Source organism: Panthera leo, chromosome B4, assembly GCF_018350215.1.
Source record: "Panthera leo isolate Ple1 chromosome B4, P.leo_Ple1_pat1.1, whole genome shotgun sequence".
In the NCBI taxonomy this organism is placed as follows: Eukaryota; Metazoa; Chordata; class Mammalia; order Carnivora; family Felidae; genus Panthera; species Panthera leo.
In genome coordinates, this window is record NC_056685.1 from 48,758,347 (window position 1) to 48,773,682 (window position 15,336).

Consider the following 15,336-nt stretch of genomic DNA (forward strand, 5'->3'; position numbering starts at 1 on the left):
TTAAATCATGATTGTTAGGCTATTAGAAAACTTTATTTATGTATATTCCCTATTAAACTACACAGGAGAATTAAAACTTTAAACAAAATAATCTTAACTAATAGATAACTGCAATATAACAAGTTCCAAATTCTCAAAAGGCAGTATTTGGGTGCTTTTTGTTTTTTGTGTTTTTTGGTAAAATCAAAGATACAGAACAATGACTTATCATTTAGGTAAAGTTTAGATACTGCAGTGGCATGATTTTAATTATGCTACTATTCAAGATTAGCAGAAAAAAATGCAAAAACATAGGCCTTTTGGTAATCTGGTCCTTTGGTTAGAACAGTATGTACTTTTAATTCCTAAATTGGCCCAAATATAAGGTGGTATTGATTTTAAAAGAAGGCTCCCCGGGGCGCCTGGGTGGCGCAGTCGGTTAAGCGTCCGACTTCAGCCAGGTCACGATCTCGCGGTCCGTGAGTTCGAGCCCCGCGTCAGGCTCTGGGCTGATGGCTCGGAGCCTGGAGCCTGTTTCCGATTCTGTGTCTCCCTCTCTCTCTGCCCCTCCCCCGTTCATGCTCTGTCTCTCTCTGTCCCAAAAATAAATAAAAAAACGTTGAAAAAAAAAAAAAAAAAAAAAAAAAAAAAAAAAAAAGAAGGCTCCCCAATTTCCACAGAGATGAAAAACATAAAAATACACAACACACACCGTTTTTAAATTAAATCGTTACTCAAAAAAATTTTTAAAAAAAGCAAAAACAAAAAAACCACACTATCATCACAGTTGCCTTCACAGCAAATGAGTTACACCTGTGGAAACCGGTGTGGGAAGAAACCCGGTTCTTCTCTGCTGTTTCTTTAAAAGCTACCACTCACCAGCCAGTGGGGTGAAGAAGGTGGGAAGGGAATCAGGCAGAAATGAAAGCAGAACCGAAAGAAGGGTTTGCAATGCTGCCAGCTATTGGGATATACAGAGGGGGGAGAAAGAAGGGAAGAGGGAGGGAAGGAATAGAGGGCAAGATCCATAAGAGCGTGCCACGAAGTTAGATGGGACAGAAGTTAGATGAGAAAGAGAGGCTGCTAATGCCCCGGCATTGGAGGCCTAAAAACGTTCCTGATCTATTCGATAATAGAGTTCATATATATTCATATATTAATAGAGTTCATATATTTGGGCCAATAAGACATTTAAAAGCAACCAAAATACAGCAAATGTCACCAAAATGTTATACTTAGCACACACCAAAGTCATCTGATTAATGTATATGCAATGTTCCTTTGACAAGAATAGCCTTTGCATGTAATTTCATAAAGGGTCAGTGAATTCTCATGTTAGGATCTCAAAAGTGTCAGTTTAAATTGTTATTTTTAAAGCTTAAACAAGCAAACAAAAAATTCTATCAGCCCTGCATTCCATGATATGATTCATACTTTCTGCTTTCATAAAAACAAGAGCAGCTAGTGTTCTGCTATCCATCAAATAATACTGTGAAAAATGGGACATGCTGTGTGTTACTGTCACAGTCAAGTCTGAAGACAGGCTCACCAAAACTCGTGCCTCACCTTATTTCCGTCATTGCTGCATAATGCAACTTTATTAGTATCAGCTGACAGAATAATAGGCTTAAAATACATGTAGTTGATGAAACAGAAACCATATGAAAACTTGTCATGAATTTACTTGCATATTTCCCCCTTTTCCTGATCCTTTCTTCCTGCCTCGTGTCTCCAACCCACGGAATGAAAAGGGGGAGAAGTGTCTCCTCAGACCATCAGGACCTGCTCTGAAACAGCAACCAGGGCAGCGTTTCTGTGGAAGTCGACTCCTCACTCTTGGTGCGGAGGAAACAGAGCATCAGTACTGACTCTTGAAATCACTTCTCTGTGTCCCTCCCAATCTTCCTTACTCTCCTTTACCCACCACGCAGTTACTGCTCTTCCCTTCATTATTTCTGTCTCTTGGAGGCAGATCCAAATTGATGGCTCCTCAACTTCCAGGAAGTCTTGGAGAGTAGAACCACACCCTGCACCTTCTTCTCCTGAACCAAGTGGTGAAGCTCTAAATCCTGCCTCCAAAAACTCTTGACCAAACTCTTCCTGGTTTGCCCACAACTCTCCCAGTGTTGGGACTGGAAGTCCCAAGTCCCTAACAACCCTCACTTGCGAGCAAACCGGCATGACTGGTCACCTTGAGGTGGACCAACTTCTCTATAGTGACTGTTCACCCTCCTATCTCCCACAAATATATTTAAAGTTCTGTTTAAAACAAAATCCGTCTTCTCTTTCTCTGAAAGGAGTCAGAATGACTAGACCCCATGGCAAATTTACTTTCTTATTGATAATTAAGTCAGAATGAGTCACTTTAGCCACTAAAGTTGAAATTCTCCAGGATTAAGGACAGTTATTTAGAGATAAGCTCCTGATTCATGTAAGAGACTGCTTCAAGGGGAAGTTATGCAAGTAAGCCCAACCAAACCATTGAAATTGAACTGTTCTTAAAATTTTAACCTACACATTTTCCCTCTAAATTTGGTCTCTTTGGAACTCTGCAGTGGAAAAAAAAAAAAAAAAAAGGCACAGCTGGAACATTTGGAGGGTGTTAAGTCCAGAAATTGAATCCAAAAAATGATATTAAAAAGAAGTGTCATGAGGGAACAAATGTGGGTTACCTCTGTCAGCTCGCCAAGTAATTGCTATTAGGAAAATGGAGCAAACCACATTAAATGAGAAATTAACACAGGAGATGGAACTAAAATAGTATCAGTTACAATTCACATCAAATATCAGAACACGTGAGCAAATTATTTTTTGACAGTAAAATTACCTGCCTACAAATCAACTTATATAATTAATTTCCATCATTCTTATCTAACAATGGAAAACTAATTATATAGAATCATGCTACAGTATAAACCGTATAGAGTACTTCAGTACCTATTTGTATATTATTGTGTTTTTAAAATATTAAGATAGGTTCATCTTATTCTTATAGTTTATAAAGAATACAATTAGAGTGCACTATATATAAGGTTAATTTCTCTTTAAAAGCTGACTTTACAAAAGGAAATACATATCATGGTGTGTTTTAGGGAGCTTTAGGTTTAAACTTGTAAGCAGTCTCAACAAAATTTTGTAATTCTGCACATGCATGTTGGGCAGTCATTACTATATAGAAATAGTAACCATATATAAGTCACCTAGATCCATAAGATATATAGATACATATGAGAGAGAGACAGAGAAAGGGAGATGACTTTTCAAATTATTGCAAGAAATACTGGGGAAAATGTCAACACATAAGGCAGAATAAAAAGTAAACATCCTTTTCTAAAAACCATGCCTCTAATTAATAAATAGAATGTTCTGAGATTAATTTTGAAAACACATTTTAAAGAACTGGGTACTATCAGGAAGTAAGTCTACTGGAACGAATATGAAAACATCTTGAGTAAAATGGTCACTGTCCAGCAGTATCTGAATATCTGGACTGAGCTTGAAAAACAGAGCATTCATAACATGGGGTGAAATTAGTAGTGTTACTGGTTTAAAAGTCACAGGAAATATTTCCTTTCCTATTTTAGGGCTATTTAAACATGCATTGAGAAAAATACCACAAATGTGTATCTAGACGGGATTGTGGAGATTGTTGACCCCTTCCACTTCACAGCTGAGCAAACTGGGCACAGAAAAATAAAATGCTTTCTTGAAGTTCACACAGCTAGTTAGTGACAGATTGGGGCTTTTTGCGTACTATCACCATATCTCTTGCTAGGAAACAGAGAAGACAGGAAATTTTCTGTTTAATTCACAGGACTGTAACGACCAGGTATTCATAATTATTGGCACCTTGGTAGACTAAAAATATCTACAATAATAATAAGTACGTAGACTTAATAGTAAGTGGAAGACCCGTTTAGTCAAGCCTTTGAGTACACCAGAGATAACAGGAGGGTGGGGTTAGTTTCTGCCCTCATACAGCATGAGAATCCATATGGGCAAAAAGGTAATTCTAGTAGATGAACAGTCCTAGTGCCAGAGGTCTGGGAATCAAATCAAAAGAGGTATCAGGAAACTTTATGTGGCAAGTAGATTATATGGGGAGAAAGCACCCTGGATGTTGATCTGTCGCCCAGCTAAAATACAACAAAGTACTGGAATGCTCTATAACAAAATTTTTATCAAAAGGTATATCATTTTTCTTCATTTCTCCATAGTCTCTCATAAGCATCTACTTCCGTTTCCCTGTGGTTTCAGTTAATCTTTTCTTGATGTTCCATATCTTTTATAAATTCTGCATTACTGCCCTCCCTTTTATTGTCAAAACTTTGTGGAACCCGTGGGGGAAACACAATAGGTGGGAATGGCTGTCTTTACAGAGCTGTTAAAAATCACTCCAAATGTGAGGATATTAAATAGCCTAGACTCTCAGGGACATTGGTGGCAATTCAACACCTATTTACTTCTGCTGCCAGGTACTAGCATCCCTGCTATCAGAAAAGAATCTCCAACCGAAAGTGTCTGAACAACAGCAAGTACTCTTGTGCCTTTCACCGGGGAACTGCCATCATTCTTGACAGGAAACACAAGGATATGAAACAATAAGAGTCACAACTGTGTGCACTGTTAAAACATTTGATGACTTGTAGACGCCACATGGAACAGTTTACATCTAACTCCCTAGTCCCACTGTTCACAAAATGTCTACTTTCTAAGTAAATTATGTAATTTGGATTACCTTCCTCAAGGATGAAAAAAAAAATGGAAGAACTGATGAAATCTAAGGAATTGGTAGATAAGGCAAAAATTCCACTCTGAGGATGGTGATTATCAGATTAACTTTTATCGCAATACCATGCATGGTAAAGTTATTCTGAGAAAATGTCTCTTAAGCATTCATAGAGTGAAAACTGTATGTATGTACAAAATGAGAAAACAATCTTTTCTAAGCATGATTCCCATTATTGATTGAGTGCATGAGACCATAGGCTCTGAATCCAGAGTCCTGGGTCCCAATCCCAGCTTCACACAGCTGTTAATTGTTCATAACTTACTTTTCCAAACCTTAGTTTCCTCATATATGAAATGTGCCTACTTCATAAGGTTGTTGTGGGAATTAAATGAATCAGTATTGTGACGTCCTTAAACAATGCCTGCACTCGGCATGAACACTGACTACTGGCCATTATCTACTCGGAGGGTAATACCATTGCTATCAGTGCATGTGAAGGAAGCTTAAGCAATTAATCATTAGGTATCATTCAGCAGTCCAGTACAGGGATCTAAAATGTTTTTGCTAGAAGTAGTTTCTTGGGTGCCTGGGTGGCTCAGTCGGTTGAGTGTCTGGCTTCAGCTCAGGTCATGATCTTGTGGTTCGTGAGTTCAGGCCCTGTGTCGGGCTCTGTGCTGACAGCTCAGAGCCTGAAGCCTGCTTTGGATTCTGTGTCTCCTTCTCTCTCTGCCCCTCTCCTGCTTGTGCTCTGTGTCTCTCTCTCTCTCTCAAAAATAAATAAACATTAAAAAAAAAGAAGTTTCTTTAAATTCTTTCAATATTTTGATCTCAATGGATAGAAGATACCAGGGGGAAAAGAATGTCACCAATTTCTTTTTCTTTTTTAATTTTTTTAAATGTGTATTCATTTTTGACAGAGAGAGAGGGAGAAAGAGAGACAGAGCACGAGTGGGGGAGGGGCAGAAAGAGAGGGAGACACAGAATCCGAAGCAGGGTCCAGGCTCTGAGCTGTCAGCACAGAGCCCAATGTGGGGCTCGAACTCATGAACCGTGAGATCATGACCTGAGCCGAAGTCGGTCGCTTAACTGACTGAGCCACCCAGGCACCCTTATCATCCTTTTCTGAGGAGAGAGAGGGTCACTGGTAATGCTTCAAGAACAAAGGAGCAAAGCCGTGGCAGATGGCTTGGTGATTCAGATTCCAGACAGCAGGCTTTTATGGAGGACCTGCTCAGTGCTAGGCTTTCTGTCTTCCTTTTCATCAAATGCAAGATCCTGGCACTCAATAAATATTTGGGAGGTGAATAAGGAGATGAATAAGACACAGAGTTGCTCTTGATTGGTTTGTAATCTGGTGGAGGTCTGTTAGGCTAGAGGGTTAGGATCACTGGAATTTACATAAATATGTGGTATCTTTATTGTCGTTTCAAAATAAGCCACACAGTTTTTCTTTAGGTATATTAGACCAAGGATGCTTTTGTCTTTTCCATCTTATTCTACCTAGTCACTGTGTGTGTGTGTGTGTGTGTGTGTGTGTGTATGTGTGTGTGTGTGTGTGTGTGTGTGTGTGTTATAGATGCTTTGAGAAAAGGAATTCTTTTAGAGTAGGATTTATGCCAAATAGCAGATTGTCAAGACTGCTTATTAAAATTTTACAAGATTTTGGTGGTTTTGTTGGGCTAAGCCCAAAGTTTTCAGGAGCTGTTAAAAAATAAACTCTTTTTAATACCTTTTAAAAGCAGAGCTCTTAACCTAAACACACACACACACACACACACACACACACACACACACACACACACACAGCTTCTATAACGTTTCCACATATATCACTGTATTCAGAGCTGCATCCAGAAATTTTTAGAAGACAGTCAGATAGTGTTGAAAAGTTTAAAAGGAACCAGCCCAAACAGGCAATTCCCACACATTTCTATTTACATAAAGTAGCAAAACAAACTCCTGAAGCTTGTGAGCACTTAAAAAATTTCTTGGTTGTGCCAAAGTTGACAAAAATGTAAGACGAGGCTCTGTTCGAGAAAGGAGGAATAAAATTTATGTCCTCAAAAAGTACTCTCCCTACCTGTGATATGTATCAACAGTTTTGCTTTGGTTTTAAACAGAAGCAACCTTTAAACAGAAAAGTCAACTTATGGCTCAAGCCAAGAATCAAGGAAAAGACAAGAATGAACAATAAACAGACAAAGGTAAGAGAGGTTAAATTCCTTAGGAAATTGCTGGTGGGGTAAAATACTTAGTTAGAATTGACATTATTTGCATGTTTTGGTATTTTATTGGAGTTTGCTCATCCCTAGTAAGGATGCACACAAACAAAACTTTGGATAATTGTTTTTAACTCTTGACTCCTGTTCATATGCAGCATCTAGGGATAGTCTCTGTGAACAGTGTCTCTGATAGCTTATTACAAGTTAACTGTTAAAAAGTTAACTTTTTAACATTAACATTGCATAAACTCAAAGGGTATATACTCCATCACTGTTTTAGGCATATACTTCACTCTTTAACACTGTTTAAGGCATTTCGTCCAACTGTCTATAGGAAAGAAGGTAAGGAATTGGCACTTATAAACCAGGTGGAAGTCTATGTTATGTCAGGTAACCACATCTCAAAATCAGAAAGGAACTCAGGAAAGAAAAAGGTATTCAAACTAAGTTAGAAAAGTCACTTCAAAAATCCACAGGAAATGGAGTAGTAGACCATACCTTGAATAACTCAAACTCCTTCTTTGGCATCAAAAGCTAATGACAAATGATGAACATAAATTAAGTACATAGTACATATGCACATCAGGCTAGCCAAAACAAGCACGGCAAACAGAATTTCCACCACATCACCTTAAGTTATCAAGATACATACATTGTACAATAATTCTTTACTTTATAAGTTTGCATGGGGCGCCTGGGTGGCTCAGTCAGTTGAGCATCTGACTCCCGATTTCAGCTCAGGTCATGATCCTAGGGTTGTGGGATCGAGCCCCATGGCGGGCTCCACACTGAGCATGGAGCCTGCTTAAGATTCTTTCTCCCCCTCTGCCCTCTCCCCTCTCTAAAATTAAAAACAAAAAAAAGTTTGCTTGACTCTTGGATTCTAGTAAGGCCAAAAGTCACTCTGGATGACCACAGGACCTATACTCAGTGTGAACACTATGAGGGGCCACAAGTAATGAATGGTCATGCAGCAGAGGTATGATCACCATCCTACATGTGGACAAGCTGTATCTTACTAAGCCTATACCTGGCATGAACATCAACTCTGTCACTGGACAGCATATGGAGCTTCTCAAGTTTATGACATTATTATGGGGTCAGGTGTGATTTTTTGCTGAAGATTCTGAAAATTAAAATAATTCTTCCTGGGGGCATGATATAGAAACCACCACAGGTTCATATGCTACATATGAGACGGTCCATCCATTCCGCCTCTGCTAGCAGACTGGACTCTAGAGGTTCTGTCACAGGTCAAAAATCCCAAGTTAAATAGTAAGTGGATTCAGATGTTCAGGTGAATGAGCTACCAGAGTTAATAAAGTCTGAAAATGTGTCATGTGACTCAAAGATTATTTAATGATCAACAAGAGAGAGCCTGATCTATCTACCCTATGTCATAAGTATATTTTAATCTTAAAATCAAGAGAGGACCAATATTATAGTCCAAATGAATACCCACGTGTTGGTGTAAGGAGGGGGGGGGGAAGAGTGCAAGTTCAAGGTCAGTGGCAGAACATTTAAGAGAATAAGGGCGAAAGATGGTGAAGATGAGCCACCCTCCAGCCACTGTCCCAGTGCCACCCTCTATGAAGAAACCACTGGATGGGAAGGTTATGGGCAAGAGTGAAGAGGCAGAAATACTGCTTCTCTGAACATCAGAAGGACTATAGGATGTGTGCGAAAAAAGAGAAGGTCACTTACTGGTAAACATTTTAAGCAATTTTCTGAAGAAATAAATCAGAAAAAACGTATATATAATTGTTCCCTATATCTTTCGCCATTGCCCCCCCCCCCGCTAACCCTAGGAAAAAAACTATACAAATTATACAACAAATTAAGTCTCAAAATGATTAATACACAAAAGGTATTTAAGTCCCATTTTAGAGTAATCAATTTGAGAGTTTATAAAAGTTAAATTTTGCAAAAAGTCATAATAAATACCTGTATGGTATGCGTGTATGGTGGATCAGCACGCCCTAATCCAGATTCTGGAGGTCTCACTATATCCAAAATGTTATTTGGCACAAATCCAGAGTCTCCACTTGCATTTCGAACCTTCCACCATTGTTTTCTATCATCAAGGATCTGTCATCATGCAAAAAAAATAAAGGCATCATTCCATACCAAAACCAATCTATGAAAGAAGTTCGATGTTTATTCCTTAGATCAGGAAACTCTTTTCACTTCTAATAAGCTGACTTACTATCAACACACTGTGGGTTGAATGATTCTCAGGAGTTACACTGATAATCATAATTACTAGTATAAAACATGTATGGAACCACTACTGTGAATGTCCCCAAGGTCCTCATCGCCTGCCAAGAAGGTTTAACTGTGCTATCTGAAGCACGGAAAGATGACTAAGATGACATGTTTGGAGAGGTCTTTTGTCTACACCCTTCAAACAGGAAGGAAAAGAATGGAAACCATTCTTTTTATAAAAACTATCATGACTATCACATTACATATTAAAGAAGATGAACTCCGAGTTATGATCTAAGAAATGGATTCGAGAGTCATGGTAGATTATTCCCAGAATCAACAGCTTACTCAATGATGGGTACATTTGTGCAAGGGGACTATGACAGGAAGAAGGAAACGTTTTCTCTCGTTAAAATATTATGATGTATCAACTAGCCTTGATTCCAAAATGGATAAATCCCAGAAGAAAAGAGGACCAAGTAAGCCAAGAAATTCAACCTCTGTCCTCCCCACCAACCTCTGTTTTTCACCCCCTCCCCCAGAAAAACCCAACAAAAAAATAAGATAAAGCAAGCTCCCCCTCCTAAATAGATATAGGTATCTATAACATGCTTTTATCCTGGATAAAATAAAATGACATTGACCTGGCACTTTTTAAGGAAGGTTTAGATATATACCAAATACAACATGCAGTATATTGTATACAATATACAAAATAAATCCACTTTATTAAGAGTATAAAAAAGGTAAAATTCTATTACCTCTAAAATATCATCTTTTAGAACTGAGAGCTCACTGTTGTTCCTTGCCACAAAGTCATACTTGGATTTGGCATACTTCTTGGGTTGTGCTTTCAGTAGATCATAATTTCTATAAAAAGAAAGAGAAATGTTCATTTAGTGAGTTCTTCCTAAAGGCTGAAAACAGAAGTAAGACATTAAAGCAAATCAATGCCAATTCCTACCAGAAAACATTCTGACAAATTATTACAATAGTAGTTTAGTTTATTGTATTTCATAGAATATGAGAACTGAACAAAACTTTGGAGTTATTACTATTAAAATGAGCAAACTATGGCTAATACAAAACTAAATAATGCAAAATCATAAGGTTAGTGGATACTAAGCCAAATACAGAATACAAATCTATGAATTCTTTGTCCATTAAATATACCGGGACATTACTTTGGTAATTAGCAACTCTACCATGAAAGAACTGGGATAAAGATCAATGGTAGCATTTTTTATAAAATTAAAAGAGACTGAAGATAATTTTCATAGTAGAAATTTAAATTATATGTTGATTTCACTAACTCAAGCAATGTCTTTAATTCATATTTAAAAATTATGACTGTCAAGTTTTAGAAAAGTTTTGCCCAGTTCCTAAATTGCAAGGGTAGGTATGAATTAAGAGTAAGACTAATAACACCTCCTAATTAGTTAATCCATTCATTCATTATAAACTTATTTTAATAGTAAGAACAGGTCCAAGAGTCCTATGCTTTTTTAAAAAGAAAACTTTCTTGGGGCGCCTAGGTGGCTCAGTCAGTTAAGCACCGAACTCGATTTCAGCTCAGGTCATGATCTCACAGTTCGGTGAGTGAATTGGAGCCCTGCATCAGGCTCTGAGCTGGCAGGGCAGAGACTGCTTAGAATTCTCTCTCCCTCTCTCTCTGTCCCTCCCTCATGGTCTCTCTCTCAAAATAACAAAAAAACAAAAAAACCCACAAAACTTTCTTAAAAAACCAAATACTTCCTTTAATCATTAAATGACCACTAATAAATTTAACATAACTAAAATATACCTCTATATGTAATACAAAAATTGATATATCAATAATGCACTACTATTTTCTTCATTTCAATAATAAAACACTTTAACTCTTGTTTATTAATTTCACTCTCTCATTTTCTCCTCCATTTACGTTTCCACATTTCCTTACTCATTTCTACAAGGGAAAAAGCAGAAAGGAACTAAAGACGTTTGTTCATCTTTCCCCTGTCAAGTGGCCCACCAGGGTCCTCTGGAATAATGAGTCTCAGCAGGGCCAGCACGACAATTGTGACACAACGTATTCTGCCATCAGAGGTAATTGGCAACCTCTTAGTAACTCCAGAAGAGGAAAGGGACAATGAGAAAAGATGACCCAAAAGCTATGCTACCTACTGGCTATTTTTGATATAGTTTTAAAAAATAAGAAAAGTGAGAAAAGTGACATTATAGCCAAATAATTATTATATATTAATAATAATTTAACAGCTGTTCTGTGGGCTTCCTACCCCCTTTCCCTACTTTATATGTTTACATTCTATTTAGATTTCATTTGGGGGGATAAAAAAATTCAGCCACTCCAGAAGTCAGAAAAACAATAATTTCAGTTCTCTATCTTTCTCTCTTCCCTCGTGTTCCCCTCCCATGATCTGGAAAATAATCACCATTAATAATAGAGAGTTGAGTATACTATAACAGGGCAGAATAACTCTCTGCCACTGTGTTTCGGAACCAGTGAATTAAAAAGAAAAGTTTGCCACAGCTCTCCTTGAAGTCTTTGCTATTTTGAGTGTCTCAGAGATGACTACCCAGCATGCACTCAAAAAGTGCTCTAGAGAGTACAAATCTTTACGGTTTACAGTTTCTTGCCCTCTATAGATAAAACTTAGCTACGATATTGACCATATAATCAATCTGAAAATCATACTGTATAATTTTTCAGATATACTAAGGTTTCTTAAGAGATCTATAATATATAAAAACGTATGTTCTCTGTTCCTGGTTTGGAATAATCGATATCCACTTGATATAGAGCAGATGTGGAGTCAGCAATGATCGGAGACATCTCTGAAGCATGAACTGCTTTGGGATAGAAGTAAACTGTAATCCCTCAAAGGAGAGGGTTCTAAATTCAACAGGTGGTTTACCTAATGGCACAGTAAGTTTCACTGAAGAGTGAATATACTTCACATGGTATTTACTGCATTCCAGGCATAGGCATGTAATAGAGTTTAAGGGTAATAAAAAATAATTATAAAAGAAAATTCCAAACCTCTGTGTATTTTATATCAGACCAGAACTTTCAGATTATCTTTTGCAATAATGATGATACATTTTCTTAGCAACCTGAAACATCAACGATCCAGGTGCCTATGTCAACGATCCAGCACCTATTACAATAGCCTGAGTGAGAGATGGGATCCACAAGACTACTCAGATATACAATCTACCCACCACTCAATGTATTTTTTTTGAATTTTTAAAAATGTTTATTTATTTTTAAGAGAGAGAAAGTGCGACTGGGGGAGAGGCAGAGAGAGAGGGAAACACAGAATATGAAGGAGGTTCTGAGCTGTCAGCACAGAGCCTGACTTGGGGCTCGAACTCACTAACTGTGAAATCATGACCTGAGCTGAAGTCAGATGCTTAACCCAACTGAGCCACCCAGGTGCCCCCACCACTCAATGTATTTTTTTAAAAATTCTTTCCCCGGGTAAATTTTGACAACCCTAAACTCTATACATAATTGAGTATCCCTTCATGGAATTGCCTTCAATAAATTCCATTTAAATTTTTTATTTCTCAAAGGTTACTAAAAGAAACTTTGTGATATTTACCACAACATTCTCTAAATGAGGAAAAAAATCTTTAAAAGTAATGTCCCTTACATCATCCCTCACATTCTATACAAAATTTCATGAGACAAATATTTTTGAGGATTGGATAAAAAAAAAAAAAAAACATTATTTATCCTAATAAACCAATATATACTTCTTCCTTTTGCTAATGACAGCAAATGATTGTTTCTCTTTCTGCTGACAGCTAGGAACCTCAAAGACAAATCTGAAATTCAATCACAGTATCAATCTATACTTCCAAAATTTTAATTCTTACCCCCACTCTTGATTACTTAATTTTGTAGTTTTTGCTTCATTATTTTATTTTTAATATTAGCATTACTTAAACTGCATATAATTTAAGTGAGTTGACTGAATCCAGTTTGGAAGCAGATGAGGTACAGAGATATAACTAAATCACTAAGTCAAAGTACACTCTCCTGACCCTCTAAAATGATCAAGATAAACTTTTAAAACACTTTGTGGTAAGCTGTCCAAAATAAATGGCAGAGTTTTTTCCATCAGTAACACTATACCTAACAGGCTTAGAGGTGAAGGGCAAAGACATAGGTAGTGACTCTGACATGTTGGATACACTACCATGTGCCTATTCAATCATTCAATAAATCAAATAAATCTACACTTACTGAGTGGCCACGATGTGCTAGATGTGGTCCCAAGGTTGACAATGATCAAAGTTAGTTATCAATATATATTATAAATCTGAACACACATGAGAAATGTACTCAAGTGGTTTTGTAGCTTTGTTACTTTGCTATGAAAAATCACTGGTTTACTGGAGAGATAGAACAAAAAGGGAAGAATTACCAATTTAAAATAATTTCTGGTACGTGGATATGTTTTTAAAAAAGGAAGAAAATACTGGGATGAGTAATAAGTTACTCAAGAATTTCAATGAAATAACTTTTAAGCTTCAAAAATAAGTTTCATGCATTATCTCCTAAAAATTGAATCTATAATTAAAACTTATTTCGGGTGCCTGGGTGGCTCAGTTGGTTAGGCGCTGACTTCCGCTCAGGTCATGATCTCACAGTTCGTGAGTTTGAGCCCCACATCGGGCTCTGTGCTGACAGCTCAGAACCTGGAGCCTGTTTTAGATCCTGTGTGTCCCTCTCTTTCTGCCCCTCCTCCGCTTGCACTCTGTCTCTCTCTCAAAAATAAAATATACGTCAAAAAATTTAAAAAAATATTTCATATGTTGGCATCTTTAAAATGTATTATTCATTGCTGACTTTATATTCTATATAATATGTTACTGGTGTCCTTAGAGTAATACTTGGAAAATTTCTATACCAGTTACTTAAGTATTACCTCTGTTGTCGTTCCTAACAAAAACAAAAAAATTTTAATTCTACCTTCTTTATATTCTATTAAGAAAAGAGTATACTAAGGGGCTCCTGGGTGGCTCAGTAGGTTAAGTGTCTGACTCTTGGTTTCAGCTCAGGTCACGGTCTCATGTCTTGTGAGTTTGATCCCTGCATTGGGATCAAGAGCCTACTTGGGATGCTCTTTCTCCCTCTATCTCTGCTCATGTTCTCTCTCTCTCTCAAAATGAATAAAATAAACATTAAACAATTTTTTTTAAAGAAAAGAAGTAAAGGGAATGCAACCCTCGTGGTAAGAGAAGCTTTGTGACAGGAAGGTACCAGCGCAAGCTTTCAGTCCCATTCACCTGAATGACCATCCTTCCATTTCCTTTTTCACCTCCTTTGTTTCTGTTTTGTATATGGGTTGGCCACAATCCTCATTTGGCACCCTCATTTGCAGAGGCTAGAAAACAAGACTGAAGAAGTGAACCTTCTCCAGTGCCATTACTTCTCCCCCATCTCAGTTCTCCACATTTACCCACGCTGAATTTTTTTCAAGAGTGAAACTAAGGGGAAATAAATGAAAGCTAAAACTGGAAAGTAAAAATAAAATACAGTAAGATGAAATGGTAAGAATGGCAAATAAGACACTGACTTCTTCTAAATATTTAGTTTATATTTAGAAATAGTTCTATCTAAAGGAAGGTTTGTTTTTGTTGGAAGGAGAGAAAGATGGAAATTGTTTCCTTTTAAAGAAAGATCCTTACAGACCATCTGGTATAAACTAGTGGAGAGTTTCAAAAACAATTCTTCTTTCTTCTTAATTCACAGATTTTGTCAGAGCACCTTTTTAAAAAGGGAAAGTCATCCAAAGGCATTTTCTCTAAATTAGAGTTATAGGCTGGAGGTTTTCCAGTTAGAATTATAGACTAGAGGCTTTCTTTATCAAAGCCAGCTCTATAAAGGAACAACTGAAATTTTATCAAACAATTAACAGATGGAAAGTTTAAAGAAGTAGTGAACAAAGCAGACACTGGGACCTCTACTTGCACTAAATCAGAGACAGTCATCCGCAGCTCTCCAAGTGGCGCCCATGAAATCTTACCTATCTACGTGGAGATTAGGAGTTGGCTTAAAAGCCACAGCAGCTTCCCCTTGGTCCAGATGGGGCATTCTTGTGTACATGTTATTGAATGCATACCCATCAGGTGGAGGATACTCTGATACACTGGACTGCTGAAAGACAGAGAAACAGAGATTAA

The 15,336-nt window shown here is 37.4% G+C and overlaps 1 protein-coding gene across 5 annotated transcripts in view; it reads right to left on the minus strand.

Annotated features, from left to right (window-relative positions):
* EPS8 (epidermal growth factor receptor pathway substrate 8) overlaps nt 1-15,336 on the minus strand; it is a 188,601-nt gene that overhangs the window by 12,947 nt on the left and 160,318 nt on the right. For 4 of the 5 annotated variants that reach the window (XM_042945901.1, XM_042945902.1, XM_042945903.1 and 1 more), the window contains 3 exons: nt 15,180-15,310; nt 9,900-10,008; nt 8,878-9,021 (listed from right to left, as the gene is read on the minus strand). In XM_042945901.1, the coding sequence (XP_042801835.1) occupies nt 8,878-9,021; nt 9,900-10,008; nt 15,180-15,310 (384 nt within the window). The remainder of the gene's footprint in view (nt 1-8,877; nt 9,022-9,899; nt 10,009-15,179; nt 15,311-15,336) is intronic. The other variant, XM_042945904.1, reaches the window with a different exon arrangement.